The 21,642-nt window shown below is 33.3% G+C and overlaps 1 protein-coding gene across 3 annotated transcripts in view; it reads right to left on the reverse strand.

The window, feature by feature from the left end:
- Window positions 1-21,642, reverse strand: part of STXBP5L (syntaxin binding protein 5L) — a 359,862-nt gene that overhangs the window by 104,966 nt on the left and 233,254 nt on the right. For 2 of the 3 annotated variants that reach the window (XM_068546656.1, XM_068546655.1), the window contains exons 14-17: window positions 20,263-20,303; window positions 16,350-16,567; window positions 14,039-14,211; window positions 10,993-11,118 (exon numbers count right to left, since the gene is read on the reverse strand). In XM_068546656.1, the coding sequence (XP_068402757.1) occupies window positions 10,993-11,118; window positions 14,039-14,211; window positions 16,350-16,567; window positions 20,263-20,303 (558 nt within the window). Of the gene's footprint in view, window positions 1-10,992; window positions 11,119-14,038; window positions 14,212-14,568; window positions 14,572-16,349; window positions 16,568-20,262; window positions 20,304-21,642 lie in introns of all 3 variants that reach the window. The other variant, XM_068546657.1, reaches the window with a different exon arrangement.

The raw sequence follows: 21,642 nt of genomic DNA on the forward strand, positions 1-21,642 counted from the left end.
AGGTTCTTACAAGAATCTCTATTACAGCAAAAAAAAAAATTCCTAAAGAAAAAAAAGAGATCTACGAATTATCTCTGATCATAGACTCAAATGGCAAGTAAAACAATTCAAGCTTGAAGGGCCTCACAGACTAACATAACCAAATTGAGTAAAGTATTCCTAAATAACAATGTACAATAGGTACCACATCACACTGTTGTGTGTAGACCATTCTCCATGAATATGTCCCTGTTAATCCTCTGGGTCTTCATAGTGAAGGCATTTACAGCCAAGTTAAGGACGTTTGTATAACGTTCCCAGACATCCCAGGCTTCAAGGTAGCTCCCTCCTTTAAGACATTCCAGGGGAGTAAAGATAAAGACCTCTCCCTTTCTTCCCTAGAGAAGATTTTCTTACATTCCAGAGTAAAGATAAGGCTTCTTTCTCCAGGTGGGAGAATGGATACACCACCAGCAGAACTATTTTCAGATCTGAGTTTTAAAAACTTGCGTTCTTCTCTTGTTATACCACTGCACATGAAGGAACCTTCTGTCCCTCACCATGTTAACATGTTGGGACTGAGGGTCAGGAACTGATGCAAGATGTTGCTCTAGCTGCTGGTTTTGCTATCAGTAATAAACTATCTTTGTCCCTGACACACATGCCTGTCTTCTGTCAATATACACACAAAAGTGTGGCAAGGCTAATTAACTAGCTTGTAAGAGAGGAAAATCTTAATCTTGCAAAGTTTCTGACTTAAGAGTTGACCTTTGGTAAATTCCTCAAAAGAGTAGAACAATCAATAATCAACGGGAAAAAAGGGCTACTCAGTTAGCTAAACTTGATTACACTAATCCTTGGGACCTATTCTCTGGGTTAGACTTAGGCCAACTAGGATATTGGACAGCAAGTGGTTTCAAATCTTTTTTATAATAATTGTGATTGTCCTTATGTTTTTCTCCTTCTTTGATGTCTGATATCGAGGTACTTAAATGCTGCTACAAAATCACTGATCTGGGGCACTATTCAACAAATTATCTGCTTCACAAAGAGGCTGAGGCCCTCATAGTCAGTCAGCTGAGGGGGTTGAGTTTGACCAAAAGGGTGGAATTGAGAAATTCTAACAAGAAAAATGGTACAGACCTGGCATATTTTAGATGGAAGTATTCCTAAATGGTGACAAACATAATGCAGAAAATGTCTTTTACATATAGGTCACAAATTAAACAGCTAAGGTCTTCTGGAGAAGCCATATATAACTAAAACTGGTTTAGTTGATGATTTATACAGCTGCCCAACAGCAAATACCCTGACTGGTCTCTTTGTTAGCTGCTAACCCATTACCATTTTAATGGAAAACACAAAGTTCATTATTTAGAAAGTGTCTGTGGTTTTTCTTTCTCTGCTTTCTCCTTTCTATAAATTCTGTTTTGTATGTATTAGACAAAATCGACCTATTGGTTTACTTTGTATTCAAGTAAATAATGTGGCAACAATTAAGTATGTCTTTGAGTTATTCTTTGACAGGTGGTAATAAAGTACTGTTCTTTCTAGCTCTGGAGCACTACATTACCTCATGTTGTTTCTCTACATCCTAGAAAATAATCAATTTATAAAAACTCCTCAAATTATTCTATTTTGAATATGTCATGTGTATCCTGCTCTAAGCCTAACAGATTATACTTTATATGTATTAATACATTTATTTAATCCTCTCAACATTTTATTGTCATTTTACAGAAAAAAAAAACTGAGCACAAAAAGCTTAAGTAACTTTTCTAAGATCCAACAGCTAGAAAGAAGCAGAATTAGGATTTGAGTCTCAAAGAATCTGACTCTAGTGTTAATGCTCTTTAACTCTATACTAGACTATCTTAGTAAGTAAAAACAAACAAAAAAACAGAGCTCTCCACTAAGCCTAATTATCAAAGCTCCATGGTTCTGTATCCTCTGGAAATGATGGGAGGAAAAAGAGCTGATAATAATAGAAAAGCTGACTCAACATAATTCCTTTTATCTGTGGAATAAAAGTGAAGTAGTCACACTTTAGCTTCTCATAAGATTCCTTCAATTACTTTGATTTCTCACGCTCTTTTCTACAGTCATTTTGTTCTCTCAGTTACTTTGCTGCATTCTATCAATTTCTATATTTACTCTTTTAAATGACTTTCAGGTCACAGTATATGAACACTTCCATTATTAAATACCCTGACTAGAATATAAACTGAATGAGAGTAGCACTTTTTTCCCCCTGAATTCTAGGGAGTAATTATTTTCAAAGGTCCAAGCTTTTATAGTCATTTTTGATATCTGATGATTCTCACCACCTCACACCCCCAACTCCCAAAGGGAGGTACTTTTCAGAGGCACAGTGCTATTTCTTTGTTTTTTTTTTAAGTTTTAAAAATTACACTTGAAAATATTCTTACTTTAAAAAATTCCAACAATAACTATAAAATGAAAGTTCCCTTAAATCAACCCACTGTATGCCAATCCCCTTTTCAGATTACTTCCATGAACAGTTTCGTTTATATCCTCTTGGCCTTTTTCTATATTTTAACAAGTAGATATTTGTTCTATAACTTTCTTGTTTTCACTAAAATATGTCTAAGAGGTATTTCCTTGCTGTGTTTTTTAACTTTTGCATTGTATTCTATAGTATAAAAGTAACATTAAAAAAAGTGTCTTCCTATTTATGGACTTTTACATGGGTTTCAAATATTTTGCTATGATATATAATGATGCAAAGAACATCCTTCAACAAACTTTGTGCATAAGTGACAGTCTCCAGAAATTATTAAAATTTCAGTAAGATTAGATTTTTAGAGTCAAAACATATGCTTAGTTTTATTTAAAAAAATAAAATACATGTGTATGTGAGGATCCACTTTCTGACACTGTTAACAGAAAATACTAGTTATCTTTAAAAATTTGCTCATATAATAAGCTAAAATCACTATTTTGTTATTTCATTTTTCTTTTTCCTTGTTGTTAGTGAAGTTGAGAAACTTTTCAGGTTTGTTAGCCATTTGTATTTCTTTTGTTTACATACCTTGCTTACTTTTGATTGGGTTATTTTTCATATCAATTTACAGAAATTTTTAATGTATTCTGGAAGTTTATAGCATATAGAAATGTATCTGGATGTTTATAGCATATTACAGATAAACAAATTTTGCCTGGTGCAAATAATATCATGAATCTTGATTTTATAAAGTTTACTATATATTTTGGTAATTATTTATATAAATTCATAGGAAGCTAGTTTTTTAAATGGCTTCAAAATATTTGTGGGTACTCTAATTTATTTACCTAAAATTTTGTTACAGACAACAAGGTTGCTTCTAGTCTTTTGCTGTTAACAACACAATAATGAATATCCTTTATAAATTACTTTGCATTCAAATATTGAGTATATTTATGGGATAAATTTCTAGAAATTACTCAATTATTTGAAAAAAACTTTATATTTTACTCTTTAATTCAAGTATAAGACACATAAATGAAATTGTACACTTCAATGAATTTTCACAAAGTGAACAACCTTAAATAATTACCACTACATCAAGAAATAGAATGTTACCAGCAGCTGTCTTGTGCATCTCCTGATTTTTGCTCCTCTCTCGTCTCCCCAAATCTGACTTCCTACACCAAAAATCAGTTTTGCTTGCTGTTGATAAATGTTTCACTTTTTTCTAAAATATTGTTGCACATAAATGAAGTTAATTCATTTTCATTGCTGTAGAATTCAATTGGATTAGTATAATACAATTTATTTATTCAGTCTACTCTGATGGTCATTTGTTTGTAGTTTGGGACTATTATAATACTGCCATTGCAAATAATGCTACTGTCATTTGGTGCATACGTGCTTGCATTTCATTGGGCATATAACTAGAAATGAAACTTCTGGGTTGTAGGGCATGCATACATAGGTATGCTAAAATGAAGTAAATAAAGTTAACAACTTTATAAAGTAGATTCACCAATTTACCCTCTTAGCAGCAGCGTTTGAGAGTTCTTGATACCCAATATCGTTGCAAACACTACCAACATTACCAATGGTAATGGTGTACCTTTTCATATAAATATGAAAATATATTTGTTATTTAGATACTCTCTTTTATGACATGTTTCTTCAAATTTCTTCTGCATTTTTTGCTATCGACTTATATTTTTCTTATTGATGATTCTGTTTACACTCTGGATAGGAGTCCACTGTCAGATAAAATTAATCCAAATATCTCTTCCTTGTCCTGCCATTTCACTCTCTTAATTGTGCAATTTTTTTCCAAGAAATTCTTAATGTTTTCCTCTATGGTTTATACTTTTTGATTACTGTTTAAGAAATAATTCCTTAACCCAAGTATTATGAAGAAACTCTCCTATTACACTTTCTAGAATCTTTGTGTACAGTGGAAGAGTCAAATTTCATTTTTTCTATATAATTATTCAATTGACTTTGTACTACTTATTGGGTGGCGGGGAATCTGTCATTTCCTCCATTGCTCTGCAGAACCAATTTGGCTAAATATGCTTGGATCTATTTCTGAGCTCTTTATTCTGTTCATTGGTCTATTTGTCTATCCTGCACCAATAAGAACACTGTCATGACTAATACAGCTTTATTTAGTAAGTCTTGTTTTCAAGTAGAGCGGTCTTCTAATTCTGTTTTTCTTTAATACTTCTCAGCTAGTTGTGGCCCTTTGCATTTCTCTGTACATTTTAGAAGGGAAAAAATCAGCTGAAATTTATATTGGTATTCTGGTATATCTATAGATTAATTTGTGAAAAATTGTCATCTTTACACTACTACTGAATTTTTCATTCCATGATTTAGGTTCTTAAATTTATCTTAAGTTTTATAGTTTTCTGGGTAGAAGTCTTAAATATCTTTTATTAGATTTATTCCTAGATCTTTTATTATTTTTATTTTACTGTAGATGAAATCTTTATACAATTTTAGTTTCTAACTATTTTGTAAGTATATGAAAATTTGGTCTATTTTTACTTGGACTCTGTATCCAGTAACCTTGTTAAACTCAATTACTAATTCTAATAATTTATGTGCTAAATGATATTTTTTTTACATTTCCTTTGTTTCCAATCCATACGACTGATTTATTTACCTCTCTCAGTACAATGAAAATAGAAGTGGTCACAGCAGTCATCCTTGTCTTGTTTTTATCCCAGAGGTAAAGCTTTTAACATTTTTAAGTATGAATAATATTTGCTGCTATATATCACACTAAAGAAATTCCCTTCTTGTTTTAGTTAGTTGTTAGTAAATGTTTTTTTTGCTTTTCTCATCTATGGCTTAATCATTATGGTTTTCTACGTTATCCTATTAATGTGATGATTTACACTGATTCATTTCAAATGTTGAACAAACCTTGCATTCCTGGTATAAACCAAACTCGATTATGATATTTTTATTGCTATATTTATTTATAGTTTGGCTGGGATTTTTGTATCTATGTTCATGCATGATAGGGACTTATAATTTTCACTTTTTGTAATGCTTTTTTCAAGTTCTTATTTTTTAATTTAAAAAAATTTTTAATTCAACTATAGTTGATTTATAGTATTGTGTTAGTTTCAGCATGGTAATTTGGGTTTTTTGTAGATTATATTCCACTATAGGTTATTACAAGATACTGCGTATAATTCCATGTGGTATACAGTAAAAACCTTGTGCTTATCTATTTTATGTATAGTAGTTGTGTTTGTTAATCCCATTCTCCTAATTTGCCCCTCCCCTCTTCCCTCTACCCTTTGGCAACCACACATTTGTTTTCTATGTGAGTCTGTTTCTGTTTTGGATATAGATTCGTGTGTATATTTTTTAGATTCTACAATACAAGTGATATCATATAGTATTTGTCTTTCTCTGACTTATTTCACCAAGCATAATATTCTCTAGGCCCATCCATGTTGCTGCAAATGGCAATATTTCATTCTTTTTTTATGTCTGAGTAATAGTCCATGGTATATATGTACCACATCTTCTTAAGCCAATCATCTATTGATGGGCACTTGGGTTGCTTCCATGTCTTGGCTATTGTAAATAGTGCTGCTATGAACATTGATTGGTGTGCATGTATCTTTTCAAATTAGAGTTTTCATTTTTTCTGGATATATACCCAGGAGTAGAATTGCTTATCATATGGTAGTTCTACTTTTAGTTTTTTAAGAAACCTCCATACTATTTTCCATAGCAGCTGCACCAATTTACATTCTCTCCAACAGTGTACAAGGGTTCTCTTTTCTCCACATCCTCTCCAACATTTGTTATTTGTAGACCTTTTGATGATAGCCATTCTGACTAGTGTGAGGTGATACCTCATTGTGGTTTTGATTTGCATTTCTCTAATAATCAACGATGTTGAGCATCTTTTCATATGCCTGTTAGCTATCTGTGTGTCTTCTTTAGAAACATGTTTATTTAGGTCTTCTGCCCATTTTTTAAATTGGATTCTTTGTGTGTGTGTCTGTGTGTGTGTGTGTGTGTGTGTGTGTTTGATATTGAGTTGTATGAGCTGTTTGTATATTTTGGATATTAACCCCTTGTTGGAGGCATAGTTTGTAAATATTTTCTCCCATTCCATAGGTTGTCTTTTCTGTTTGTTGATGGTTTCCTTTGCTGTGCAAAAGCTTTTATATCTGCTTTGATTTCTTTTGCCTTGGGAGACTAATCAAAGAAAATATTGCTACATTTTATGTCAAAGAATGTTTTGCCTATGTTCTCTTCTAGGAGTTTTGGTGTCATGTCTTACATTCAGGTTTTTAAACTATTTTAAGTTTATTTTTGTATATGGTGTGAGGGAATGTTCTAATTTCATTGTTTTATATGCAGTTGTCCAGATTTCCCAACACCACTTGTTGAAGAAATGGTCTTTTCTCTATTGTATATTCCTGCCTCTTTTGTCATAGATTAATTGACCATAGGTGTGTAGGTTTATTTCTGGGCTCTCTATTCTGTTCCATTGTTCTATATGTCTATTTTTGTGCCAATACCACACTGTTTTGATCACAGTAGATTTGTAGTATAGTATAGAATTTGGAAGGGTATGCCTTGTTTTTTTCCCCCAGGATTGCTTTGGCAATTATGGATCTTTTCTGATTCCATATAAATCTGTAGATTGTTTTGGGTAGTATGGCCATTTTAACAATATTAATTCTTCCAATCCAAGAGCATGGGATATCTTTCTGTTTCTTTGAATAATCTTCAATTTCCTATATCAATGTTTTATACTTTCAACATATAGGTATTTCACCTCTTTGGTTAAGTTTATTCCTAGGTTTGTTTTTTTTTTTTGATGCAATTTTACATGGGATTTTAAAAAATTTCTCTTTCTGATATTTCATTATTAGTGTATAGAAAGGCAGCAAATTTCTGTATATTAATCTTGTATCCTGCGAACTTGCTGAATACATTTATTAGTTCTAATAGTTTTGGGGTGGAGACTTTAGGGTTCTCTATACAGAGTATCATGTCATCTGTAAATAGTGACAGTTTTACCTCTCCCCTTCCAACTTGGATACCTTTTATTTCTTTTTCTTGCCTGATTGCTGTGGCTAGGACTTCCAATACTATGTTGAATAGAAGTGGTGACAGTGGGTATCCTTGTCTCCTTCCTGAATTTAATAGGAAAATTTTTAGCTTTTAACCATTGAGTATTATGTGAGTTGTGGGTTTGTCATAAATGGCCTTTATGATGTTGAGATATGTTCCCTCTACACCCACTTTGATGAGAGTTTTTATCATAAATGGATATTGAATTTTGTCAAATGCTTTTCCTTTGTCTACTGAGATGATCACGTGGTTTTTGTCTTTCCTTTTGTTAATGTGGTGTATCATATTGATTGAGTTGTGTACGTTGAACCATCCATCCTTGTGACTCTGGAATGAATTCAACTCGATCATGTTGTATGATCCTTTTTATGTATTGTTGGATTTGGTTTGCTAATATTTTGTCAAGGATTTTTGCATCTATGTTCATCAGCGATATTGGCCTATAATTTTCTTGTCTTGTGGTGTCTTTGTCTGGTTTTGGTGTCAGGGGGATGGTGGCTTCATAGAATGAATTTGGGAGTGTTCCCTCTTCTTCATTTTCTGGAATAGTTTGAGAAGGATAGGTATAAGTTCTTCTTTGTAATTTTGGTAGAATTCCCCACTGAAGCCATCCAGTCCTTGACTTCTGCTGCAGGGAGGTTGTTTTGTTTGTTTGTTTGTTTGTTTTTTTAATTACAGATTCTACTTCACTTCTAGTGATCAGTCTGTTCAAATTATCTGTTTCTTCTTGATTCAGTTTTGGCAGGCAGTTCTATCTGCAGCCAAAGGGGCTTGTCTCCTCTGTGTAGAGCCCCAGGACTGGGACTTCCAGTCTGTGGCTTGACCTACTCACTCCCCAGGGGAAGGGTCCACGGGTGCAGACCTTCTCATCCTTTCAGATCCCTACCCAGGGTGGAGGTCCCAACCCTATGACTTTTTTCCATCCTACCCAGTTACATGGAAATCTTTCTTGCAGCTTTAGTTGTACAGGAATTCTTCTGACAGTTTCCAGTTCCATGAGACTTGTTCCACATGTAGGTGAATTTTGAGTTGTTTGTGGGGGAAGGTGAGTTCCACATCCTCCTACTCTGCCATCTTGATCCAATCCCTTTTCAAGTTTTGACATCAGGTTATGTTGGCCTCACAAAATAAGACAAATATGATTTTTTTCTTTCATAATTCTCAGAAAGAGAAATAAGTTCTCAGAAAGAAAATAAGTACTGTTGTTACTTATTTCCTAAAACTTTGGTGGAATTTACATGGATAGCCAATTGAACTGGAGTTTTTTGGCAGTTGAGGGTATCTATGAGGCAGGTGTCCAAGCTTTCTCATACAACTGTAGGTTCTTCAGAGGCTTTGTAATGACTGTCACCCCCACAGTAACTTTACAAGGGAAACATGCTCTCTAACTGACTTACTTATTCCAACAACCTTCAGCTCCTGAACCTGGCAATACACCTTCATAGCTCTTAATTTTGGCATCGCCTTGCCTTTGCAGGTCAGTCTCTAAGTAGGGAACCCTGAAAATGGCTTGAGCTCAGCCAATTTCCATGGTAACTACCCGGGTTAAAAGATAAGCATATATTCTTGCCATATCAAACAATGGGATTATCAGCTGTCCCACACTCCCTTCCTTTCTTCCCCTCATCCATGGACTGTTCCTGCCAGCTTTCTTACCAAAGAATTTTTCAGCCAAGAAGCAAGCTCCCAATATCATATTCACATACATCTTCTACCACCCCCACACCCCCAAATTCTAGGAACACAGGTTTTTTTCAGGTATTCACCCTTTCAGCTGGCTTCAAGGAGTTCTCTTGGAGCTCATGAGACTTAGCTTAGGGGCAGACTGGGAAGTATAGAAATAGAGCCAAATATATATTTTTTAATGTATTATTTGATAAGAGGTGATTCCAAATTTAGAGGGGAATGATGAAATATCCAGGAAGTGGTATTGGCATAACTCTTAGTCATCAGGTAAGAAATAAAGTTTAATCCCTATTTCATACCTCATACCTAAATAAACTCCAGATAAAGACTTAAATATATTAAAGAAACAATAGATATAAGACAATATTCTTCATTATCTTGAAGTGAAAAAGGCTTTTCTAAGTATGACACAAAATCCAGAGCCATAAAAGAAAAAAATAGAATTTAAAAATTAAAAAATTTTAAATTTTTGCATGGAAAAAACCATCCTAAACAAAGTCATAAAAGAAACAAAGGAAAGGAAAATATCTGTAGGTTACATCACAGAGAAAGCTAACTTACTTACTATGTAAACATTTTTCACAAATCCAAAAGACAAAGACAACAACTCTGCCAAAAAATGGACAAAGAATAGAAACAGAAATGTCACAGTAGAGAAAAAGATGTCCAATTTCACTTAAGATACAAGGAAAGTGTTAATATTATAATAATATACTTCCTGTTACTTAAAATGACAGGGATTAAAAGTTTGGTTATATACTATTGTTAGAAAGGTTGTAGGGAATCAGGTATTCTCAAACATTGCTGGTGGGAGTAGAATTTGGTACAACTTCTATGCAGGGCAACACCTAGGAATAAGCATTAATTAGAACTCAATTAGCTTTTAAAGGGAATACAGTCCAACTTTCAAAGACAGGATGTCTGACTGGATTATGCTGTTCTGCACTTTCTACTGACTCTTAGTTTAGGCTGTCAGAGGAAATGAAAAATACATTTTGGAGAATGATAACATCATTTAGAACCTCAAATTATCTCTATAATATATATATATATATATATATATATATATATATATATATATATATATATATATATATATATATATATATATGGGAGTATATAATGTTCATATAATGTTGAATTAAAAAAAACAAAATGGAAACAAAATCAAAAAGCAAATATAGGTTACATGAAGACAATATAATGTGACCAAAAGCCAAGACAAATGCTAAGCTAGAAACCAGTTATGGAGTTATCAAACACATATTTAAAGTAACTATATTCGACATGTTCAAGGAAATAAAAGACAAGAGCGATAATTTAAGAAGATAACAGAAAGCTTTAAAAAGAGCCAAATGGAAGGTCTAGAACTAAAAAATAACTGAAATTGAACTCCATAGGTCAATCTACCATTAGATTAGACACCATTGAAGAATTAGTGAACTTTTAAAGACAAGTCAGAAGAAAGTATCCAAAATGAAACACTAACAAAATGAAACATTAATATCCTAACAACCTCCCAACAACATTAAAAGTGGGGATACTATTAAATTTTGACATCAAGAAAACATAGAATCACAGTTTATATTTAAATTATTATTTTTCTTAATACCATTTTCAATCTAATCAAAATCCAGGTAAGGGCTTCTTTCCATTTTTAGGATTTCACTTAAGCATTTTAAAAGAAACACTTAAATATATCAAACATATCAGATAAATAATACAAATTAGAAGACTGTTTAGCTACTTACATTCCATATGCTGAGCTTACAGCAAGGCTAGTAATCTGTTGTGGAGGTTCACCATCCACCCAGACCAACTGAATAACAAGTTCTGCTTGATACCCTGGAGGCATCCGCACTGGTCGTGTCTTAACACTAGAAAACAGAGAAAAAGTAATTGCATCATATACAGTTCAAATACATATGTTCATGCTTATTTTCAGAATTTACAACAAATCTTCCTACAGAAATATACAACACCAGGCATTGAGGACATTATGCAGGTAGGCAGTATCTTCTCTAGCTTTCTCAAAATAAACCAAGACACTTGTGATTTCTTAGCCTTTCCTTTAAGTAGTTTTTCAGTCAGATCCACAACTTCACCTGGCTTTCATCAGTTCCTTTTTCTCTTGTGATAGTAGTATTTTTAATTATTTTTCTTACACAATATTTGTTACATATATGTAAGTTATAATGCATAACAATAAAAACTATGACCATTAATCTACCACCCAACTTAAGAGCTCAACATATTCAAAACCTGAATTCCTGCTTTCTCTATAAATTTGCTCCACTTGCAGCCTTCTCTATTCCAGCTGATAGCAACTCTTATCCTTCTAGTTATTGAGTTAAAAAACCTTAAAGTAATCCTTGACTAATATTCTTATACCTTACATCTCATATCTCACATCCAACCAATTATCAAATGTATTGGTGCTATCTTCAAAATATATGCAGAAGCTGACCACTTTTTATAATACTTTAGTACTGCTACCATCCTAGTTACAGTTGACAAATAAAAATATGGGATATCCATTTAAATCTGAATTTCAAATAAACAATAAATAATTGGTTTATTTTGTTTATTTGTTTGTTTTTACTGTATTTCCCATGCAATATTTGGGATATACTGATACTAAAAATGTTCACTGTTTCTCTGAAATTCAAATTACTGTATCCTGTTCTGTTTTGTTTTGTTCTGTTTTGCTGAATCTGCCAGACCTTAACATTATCTCTAGGTAGGTGCAATAGCCTCCTTATTGGTCTCCCATCTTTTACCTTTCCCTTCCATCCCTAAATCTACCTTCACCAGAGTGACCAAAGTGACCAGTTTAAAATTTAAGTCTGATCATATCACTTCTGTATTTAAAACCCTATAATCATCCCCATTTATTTAGGAATAAAAGCCAAGGTCCTTACAATGGCCTATAATTTGCCCTCTATTACCTATCTGACTTTATCTCCTACTACCCTGTCCTCTACCGCCCACCATCCTTTCTTTGTTCTAGCTACACTGACCTCCTTATATGCCAGGCACTTTAAGGCCTTTGCTCTAGCTGTTCCTGCTGCCTGGAATACTCTTCCACCAGATATTCCTCAGAAAACTCCCTCATCTACATTTGGTTTAAGTCTCATCCTCCTAATGAGGCCTATGATGACCTCATACAAAGTCAAAAGAAAATCAGATAATTGCACAAACATGTGTATATTGATAAGAATTGTAATATTGCTAAAAATGAAGAGCTGGCAGTGTTGAAAGACTTATTTATTAGCTTACGTATATGGATATCTAAATCCAGCGAAGGAAAGTCATTTAGGGATGGATGCCAACATATAATTTGGTAAAGCATAGATTATATGCAACTCAAGAACCACTTGTAATATACTGTAACTCAAAGAATAATATACTTCTGCTGCTTGGTCCTTTGGAGCCTATATACATATAGGATTATACTGAATCCCTTTGGTTCTCTTGATAATCCTTAAGATTGCCACTACTACTTTACAAGTCAGCATTAAATGCTACAACACATGGTATTGTTTACTTCATCTCCACTACCAGATTTTTGTTGATTTTACTGGTTTTTCTCTTTTATCCCTATCTTTTATATTTTTTTAATTTTATAGAAAAATACTCAGGTCATTGCAGGACCCACTTTAGTGATGGGTTTTCTTAGCTAATAAATCAATCTACAGTGCTTTCTTAAGCTTTGTTTAATTTTTTGTTCTCTTTCTCTCTTTCATTTTAATATAAATCAATTAAGTGAAGCAAAGTAATATGAAGGAAAAATTAAATGTGTAAAATTATAACATTATGCAAGTTTTCCATTTGCTAAAGTTTAATGATTTTGTTTCCCCTTCATAGATCTTCCTCTCAGTAATGCCTACTTATACTTCCTTTTTTAATTTCACAAGAAAAATTTGGGGTGTGGGGCAGAAGCAATGATTACAAAAGTACAGCAACTGCTAATTGTATGGTAAGCTGATTTTTCTCCTGAAACCTCATCTTTAAATTTTCCATAAGTGTTTTTATAAGAAATGAGGAAACCAGTTATCCACAGTTCCTTGAGTAGCAGACTCAGATAGTTTCATATGAGGCTCAGAGAAATTCCTTGATTAGGCTCAATTCTCCAACCAGCTAATACTAGAAACATTTGGTTTGACAATGTAGAAGCAGTAAGTGGTAACTTAAGGAAACTGCATTCTTTTGTACCCTATTACCAGAAAGCACAAAAACAAGATAAACATTACTATAGGCTTGATTAACTTTAAGTTTTATTTGAGCATGACACTAAACCTTGTTTAGATATACTGAGACGACGTAGTTTATTACAAAATAGTATCAGTTGAAAAAAGAGAAAGAAATATTACGCAATATCCTAGTAACCATGAGAGAAAGCCTTTTTTCTGACATAGTATTCTTGTAGTAAACTTGGTTTTCTTTTTGATTCCAAGAAGGCTGAAGATGTTCCCTAAAAATACTTTGTCAATTGAGAAGTACCAGGCAAGTGGCAAGTTTCTGCTCTGCCAAACGTTTTCCCATTCTATCAAAGCTATGTTTTCTTTAGGGTTGGTCAGGGAAGGAAATATATTAATTAGTAATGAAGAATGGAAATATTGTACCCTCTTCATAGATATTCCAAAAAAAAAAAAGAAGACAAAGGTACCCCTTGGTGGACTGTAGACCACTTGACAACAACTTAATAAAAGAGAAGGATGATTTTATTTGGCACAGTTTCAAAGAATTATACAATTAACATGTAAAATTGTTTTAAAATTTGGTAGCAACTCTTACTTGAGGCATGGGATACTATCCTTCGTTACTCCTTCACTAGCCACAGTGTTAGTGCTCCCAGATAGACTCCTTGAAGAAGGAAGCTGGGATGAGAGATCAGGAAATGGAGGACTTGTTTCTGGTTCTGGGGTAATAATATCTTCAATATCATACTGAAGTCGTACTTCTAATGACTTAAAAAAAGAAAAATCAAGTTTTGATTTAACTTAGATTTTCATAACAATCACATTAAAATATCTGGAACTCTTTCAGTAATTATTCATTATTTTTTTCAGATTAATTAGTTCAATTCATAGTAAAGTTGAGATACCCCAAACTGAATTAAATAATAAATTATATAGAATATTCAATGGCATTCACAAAAAAATGTAAATTTTTTTAAAAAAATAAATTTATTTATTTATTTATTTTTGGCTGTGTTGGGTCTTCGTTATTGTGCACGGGCTTTCTCTAGTTGTGGCGAGCAGGGGCTACTCTTCGTTGTGGTGTGCGGGCTTCTCACTGCAGTGGCTTCTCTTGTTGCAGAGCACGGGCTCTAGGCATGCGGGCTTCAGCAGCTGTGTGGCACATGGGCTCAGTAGTTGTGGCACATGGGCTTAGTTGCTCTGCGGCATGTGGGATCTTCCTGGACCAGGGATTGAACCCATGTCCCGTGCATTGGCAGGCAGATTCTTAACCACTGCGCCACCAGGGAAGTCCCTAAAATGTTTTTTAATTCTTCAGAATTATAAGAAAATACCTACCAGTGGAGATAAATTTTCTGTATAATAAATATTCCTTAAGATAAAGTATAAATTACAATTCCATATACGATAAAATAAAAGGAGAAATTGGTCATGGTTATTCCAATGAAAGAAACTAAATTGGATGTGTGTGTGTGTAAAAACACACACACACACAACACACAAATTGTTATTTGTACAAAGCTTTTTAGCTTTAAAAAGCCTGCATTCAATCTTGACTTTGAATTACTTCAGTATAAATTTTCCAAAATAAATTCCATATTTTTGTTTGTTTCATTAGTTTAGCTCTTATATAATTTCATTAGCTTGGTCAGAATTGCTTAATGAAAAACATATGATAATTTATACTGGAATAAAAAGGTGATCCAAACCCGTTTTTTTAAAGCTGAAAGTGTTTTAAAATTATTTTATGACTGCATTCAATGCTTAAATGAAATCAAGTTTATAACATAAACATTCACTTTTCAATGTAAAAATAAGCATTTTTGAGATTGAAAACAATTGTTTACAAAAAGTGTAATTATGGAGTAGTGAATACAGCAGTATTATCAAAATGATTGTCATAATTATCTTAAAACTTAAAACCTCTGGTGACAATAACAATTACCAATTATTGAGTGCTTACTCAGACACTCTGCTAATGACTTCATATAATCATCACAAGAACTCTATGAAAGTGGCATTACAATTTCTAGTTTATTATTATTTTCTATTTTTCTATTTTATTTTCACAGGAAGTTATATGAGTGATGAAGTTGAGACTTACCCAGACTGTACTACTGACTAATGGGCCTTGTGACTTGTTCAGAATCACACAGGTATTCATTGGTAAAGCCAGAATTAAAAGCTAGGTTTATCTGACTCCAAAGCCTGGGTTTTAACTAATATATACTTTAAGGGCAATGTTTAATTTTAGCCATTGAGGTAAAAACAGTTATACATAGGCCTTTAATAGATAATCTTTATTTTCTGATAAAATGGTAAAATGGACTGGGTAGAGAAGACCCATATCTATAGGTGCCTTAATTTAGATTTAATTTATCCCATGACAGCATCATTATTTTGAATAATTAAATTATTTCATCAGTTTAAAAATTAAGATTAGGTAAGGCAGCCCCATAATTATTTCCACCCTACAAATATGTTGCTATTTAAAAAATCATTCAAAGTAATCTTATTGTAGTTGAGAAATAATCATTTATGGCAATTAGTTGGCAAAAAGATAAATTTTAAAAAAATTTAATAAAGATATAGAACAAAGCTTGCATTAATTTGACATTTATATATAAAATAAATCAGTAACTATCTATATAAAACCTATAGGTATAATCTATCCTATTTAATAATACTAAATTTTGATAGAGAACTGTTTTTGTCATTTTAAGCCAAACTTTTTTTTAATATGTTATACTAAGTAACAAGAACAATTAAAAATTCTATGAACTGGATTACTGGCCACATACTGTACTCCTGATGGCTTAAAACCATACCAAGCACTAGTCAAGATCTATGATAACTGTTTTCTTTTAATAACTCTAAGTGTGAAAGTTAAATTTTAAATGACTTACCACTATTTCTGTTGTAATTTCATATCTGCTGAATTTATAAATTATGACATAGGCAGAGACTCCTGATACACAGAATATTCTGCTCTCTGGACACCAGTAGATCATCTGAATGGCATATGGATCTTCCTCTACAATTTCACATGTTTGTTTTCCTTCTCCTACCTTCTGTTTTTCAAACACTTTTGAAGTTTTTAGCTTGTACAGCATCTGCAGAGTTACTATAAGATATTGAATCATAGTTATCTTCTAATTTGAACTTAATTCTTAGATGTTGTCGAAGCCTTTTAAATATACGTATTAAATCACAAAAGTAAAACCCAACTGAACAAAATAAACTACATTTTAACAAGGAATCATTCAATGTCATGCTCTCATATCAGTACCATTTAGCTGGAGGAAGACTATAGGGAAAAAATTAACATTTATTGAACATATACTATATACCAAAGAACATGTAGGACCTTTGTATGCATTGTCTCATGAGTTCCTCAGAAAAGTCCTGCGAAGTGAGTATTTTTATCCTTGTTTATTGACAAAAATACTTGGGCTCAGAAACTTTTAAATGAAACTACTGAGCCTACTTCTCTCTTAAGGGAAACCCCTCAATACTATTTCACAATTTTTTCCTTTGATTGTTAGATGAGAGGTTGATGCTATTCTTCGAGGGTTCATTCCTCTCAACAAATTTTTAGACACTCCTTCAGATGAGAAACATTTGTAATTTACCAGTACCAGTTAGCAATAGTGGGAGTCCAATGATCTGGATTATTTTAGAAAGAATCTTTTCTGAGCGGCTCTGTGTTAGGAAATGGTCAGTTGTAATTTCTAAAAAGTCTGGTTTTGTGAATTGTTTTGGGGAATATTTATTTGGAGGAATATTATTTCCATTTTAGAATCTGATGATAACTCCGCTATATAAAAGCTCTGATTCTACAAAGGATCCTTGAGAAACATTCTAAAAATCTAGGAGTTCCTTCCAAAAGTGCATAATCTGAACCTAATCATGAGAAACATTAGTCAAACACAAATTGAAAGAGATTCTACAAAATAACTGGCCTGAACTCCTAAAAATGTCAATTTCAAATACTCAGCAACCATTCCAGACTAAAGAAAACTCAAAAGATATGATAACTAAATCCAACAAATAATCCTAGATTTTCTTTTATTATGAGAGATATTATTGGAACAACTGGCTAAAACTGAGTCAGATGTGGAAGTTAGATAATAGTATTGTATTAATATTAAGCCCTTGATTTTGATAACTATAATTTGATTATATAAAAAAATGCCCTTGTTTCTAGGAAGTATACACTGAAGTATTTAGGGAGGCATGTACTGTTAGAGGAGCATGATGTTTGCAACTTACTCTCAAATGATTATAAAAAGCTATATATATATGTATATATTTATGTGTGTGTGTGTGTGTTTGTGTGTGAAAATGGAGGGAAGAGAGGAAGACTAAAAGGGTGGGGGAGGACAGGAGGGAGGGGGAGGGAGGAAGCGAGGAGGGAAGGGGAGAGAGAGAGAGAGAGGGAGCAAGCGAGTGCTAGATTGAGAGCATGCATGCGGGTAGGAGGGCGGGTGAAGGGAACACATGCATACATTGACATTTGGGGAATCTGGCTGAAGGCTATATAACACTTCATAGTATGTTTTTATGATTTTTCTGTAAGCCTGATGTGACATGGAAATATTAAAGAATATTGCAGACATAATTATTTAACTTTGAGTTAATCAACAGAGATTATCCTTAGTAGGCCTGACAGAATCAGATGAGCCCTTTAAAAGAGGGATCATGGCCTTCCCTGAAGTTAGAGAGACACTCCCTTGCTGGCCTTGAAGAAACAAATCACGAGTTTTAAAGCTGTAAGAAAATGAATTCTGCCAACAACCACAAAAGCTTGGAACAGAACTCTGAGCTGCAGGTGAAACTGCAGTCCTAGCCAACACCTCAACTGCAGTCTCTGAGACCCTGAGCAAAGAACTCAGCTAACCTGAACCAGATTCATGACACACAGAAACTAAGATAGTATATGGGTTTTGTTTTAAACTGCTAAATTGTGGTAATTTAATACTCAGCAACTGAAGATGAATACAGTTGACCCTTGAACAGTATGGGTTTGAAATGCATGGGTCCACTTATTCTCAGATAATTTTCACTAGTAAATACTACAGTACTACACAATCCGAGGTTAATAGAATCCTCAGATGCTGAATCACAGATACAGAGGAATAGTGTATAAGTGAGGGCCAACTATAAATTATGCCCCAACTATAAGTTATGGTCAGATTGTGTAGAGGTTTGGCACAGTCAATCTGACTGACTCCCATGTTGTTCAAGGTCAACAGTACACATATTAACATAAACTCAACTTCCAAATTCGGTTAACCTCATTTCCTGTACTGGACCTTATCCCACAAAATTGGCAAATTAAGTGATATTTCTCCAATGACATCCATCGATTTGGAGATTTGCCCTTATAATTGATTACAGTAAAAATATTAAACATGCTGCAAACCTTTGCAACATATGTTCTGAATGTAATAAAATAATATTTTATTTAAAAATTAACTTCTTAAAATATTATCGTGCATGCTTAAGGGTGGTATGCACTTCAGTCATTAGAGTGTTCAAGTGTCTTCTCACATTTTAGAAGCTCAGGAGTGACTCTGAGGTGGTGGGAAACGAGCAAAGATGTCACTATACAATTAACTGTATTCGTGGAACAAACTCAGATTTACATGAAAAGGTTCATAAAAATAAAAAATCTGTTGTCCTTTGGAATTTCCCCCTGAACAACTGATCATTATTGTGTGAGGTCAGAAAGGGGACTCAGATTTCATGGCTTTTAATCTTTTAATCATTTTCTCTTGCTGATGCTTTGCTCCACTGCTAAAGGACTCTAGATTGCAGACGAAGATTATCACTAATGTTCAACCTTCTTCCCTCTGCTTTTCTGTTTATCATAGTCTTTCTCAGTTCACTTCTATAGCTTCAGGTATCACTTCTATGCTGCTTCTTCATTAGTTACCATTCTTGACTGTTCTCCCTACCTGATAGACAGTTTTACTTGAATTTTCTGGTGTTCCAACAAAATCCAAACTTCCAGAACTCTTCTGTATCCTTATTTCCAAAGAGTTATCTCCATCTTGATGGTTACTCAGAAACTTAGAGACATTGCTCACTTATTCTTCTCCTCCTAGTCCTGACTATCAAAATCTTAACTATCTCCCAAAACTCACATTAAATGTCACCCCATCAAAATACCCTTCCTGGATCTACCTGGTTCAAATAAATCTCCCATTTCCGATAACACATAGAATTTGGGTTGTACTACATTTAGAGTTCTTATCATATTGTTTGCCCTGTAAGTTTTCTGAAGGGTATGTATGGGTATAATCAAGTCTTAAATCTTTGCATGCCCTTCAACATTGAGCAGAGTACCTGTAGTCCTTAAATTATGTAATTCTCAAGATTTCAAAAGAATTTTTACATTTATCAAATTATTTCTTTTGATTCTCACGGACTTGGTAGACAAGTGGCAAAGAAAAGTGAAGACTAGTGGGATAAAAGCACTTTTCTAAGAGTGAGGAGGTGAAGGAAATTCCTTGAAAAGAGTTAGTCTGACAAAGTTTGGTACTTTTTCCAATGTGCATTACCTCATAAATATAATAGGTTGCTGATAAAGAGTGATTTCAGTTGTGTCTGTTTATATCATAGAAGAAAAGTACAGTAGAGATAATACTTTAAACTGATTCAATAATATAGGAAATTCATTTTTGTAACACAGCCGTATGTGTATGCTAAATATGCATCAAAAATATTAACTGTCCAAACTGAAAAGTGGTGAATGGCTATGAGTAAATATTAACCAAGTGTTTCCTGTAATAGAAGGAGAAACTTAAAACTTACTTGCAGAAGCATCCCAAAACTTTATCGATCCATCTGCATGACTAGATAAGAAATAAATTAGCATTAAGTATGGTAAATAAAAAATCATAATTGTTCTAAATGTATAAAAACTTGAATTACTATTAAAATTTGATTTAAAAATACCATTTCAATGAAAACTAATGTATGCTAAACCATTTCTAAGCTTGAAACAATGGTTTATTTTTTAAATACCACATAAGAATCTAAATTTTAGAAAAAGACAATAATTATTTAGCTTTATTGTAAGAATATTTTATATGTAATAACAATGAAAACTGATCTGTGAAGAATGAACGGTATAATTTTATATAAAATTGTTTACATTGAATAAAAAGAGACCTGAGTTAGATCACATTAAAATAATTTTGAAATGAATATCATAGCGAAATTAAAGTTGAGCATCAAAATATAAAAAGCAAATCCTTAAACCTATCTAGAGTTGTATCATTATTTGGTAATAGGTATAATGGTAATTCTATAAGAAATCATCTACAAATAATCGTCATTTCCCCAATGACTAATGATGTTGAGCATCTTTTCATTAGCCATTTGTATATCTTTTTTTGAAAAAGTCTATACAAATCCTTTGCCCACTTTTAAAAAATTGGTATATTTGTCTTTTTGTTTTTGAGCTGTAAGGGTTCTTTATATATCCTGAATACTAAAACCCTTATCAGATATATGATTTTTAAAAGTTTCTTCCATTCACTGTTACCTTTTCACCTGATAGTGAAGACCATTTTATCTATTTTTTTCTTTGTTGCTTATGCTTTTTCCCCTTTTTCTTCAGTACATTTATTAAATGCATAATTGCATGAAGCCTGAGCTGTGTATGGGCTGTTAAAGAGTTGAGTGCATAGCTAAAACTAGGAAAACTGCTGCCCCTTTCTCATGTTGGCAGAGCAGCTACTGCTCATAGCTGGGCCAGTTCTATGGCCTGCAAAGGAGTGGGTAAATATCCCACAGCAAGATTCTGCTGAACTGGAATGGAGCCAGGAGTGAGGGCACTGAGCCAGCCTCCCAAGGAAGTGCTCTTACAGCCTATTCTTCCTGGTGTCCAAGCTCTTTTGCTCTGAAGACAGATGGGGAGCTTACAGGCTCTCTTCTGGCTGGGATGAAGCAGGTAGGTAATAGAAAAGAAAGCCAGAGAGACTGGGGAAGGGAGACAGGAGTTGCTTTTTATTGACTTGGTCATGGGTTCCATAGTGGAGCCCCTTTGTGTTTAGGAGCATTTTTCTGCTTCCTTTTTTTTCCCCTGAAAATTCTCCTGCTGCCTGAGCTGCCATGCCAGTAATTCAGCATCCATTTCCTATAATTTCTATGTTTTGGTGTAATATCTAAGAGCCACAGCCACAATCA

The sequence above is a fragment of the Eschrichtius robustus genome, chromosome 6 (genome assembly GCF_028021215.1).
Source record: "Eschrichtius robustus isolate mEscRob2 chromosome 6, mEscRob2.pri, whole genome shotgun sequence".
Classification (NCBI taxonomy): domain Eukaryota; kingdom Metazoa; phylum Chordata; class Mammalia; order Artiodactyla; family Eschrichtiidae; genus Eschrichtius; species Eschrichtius robustus.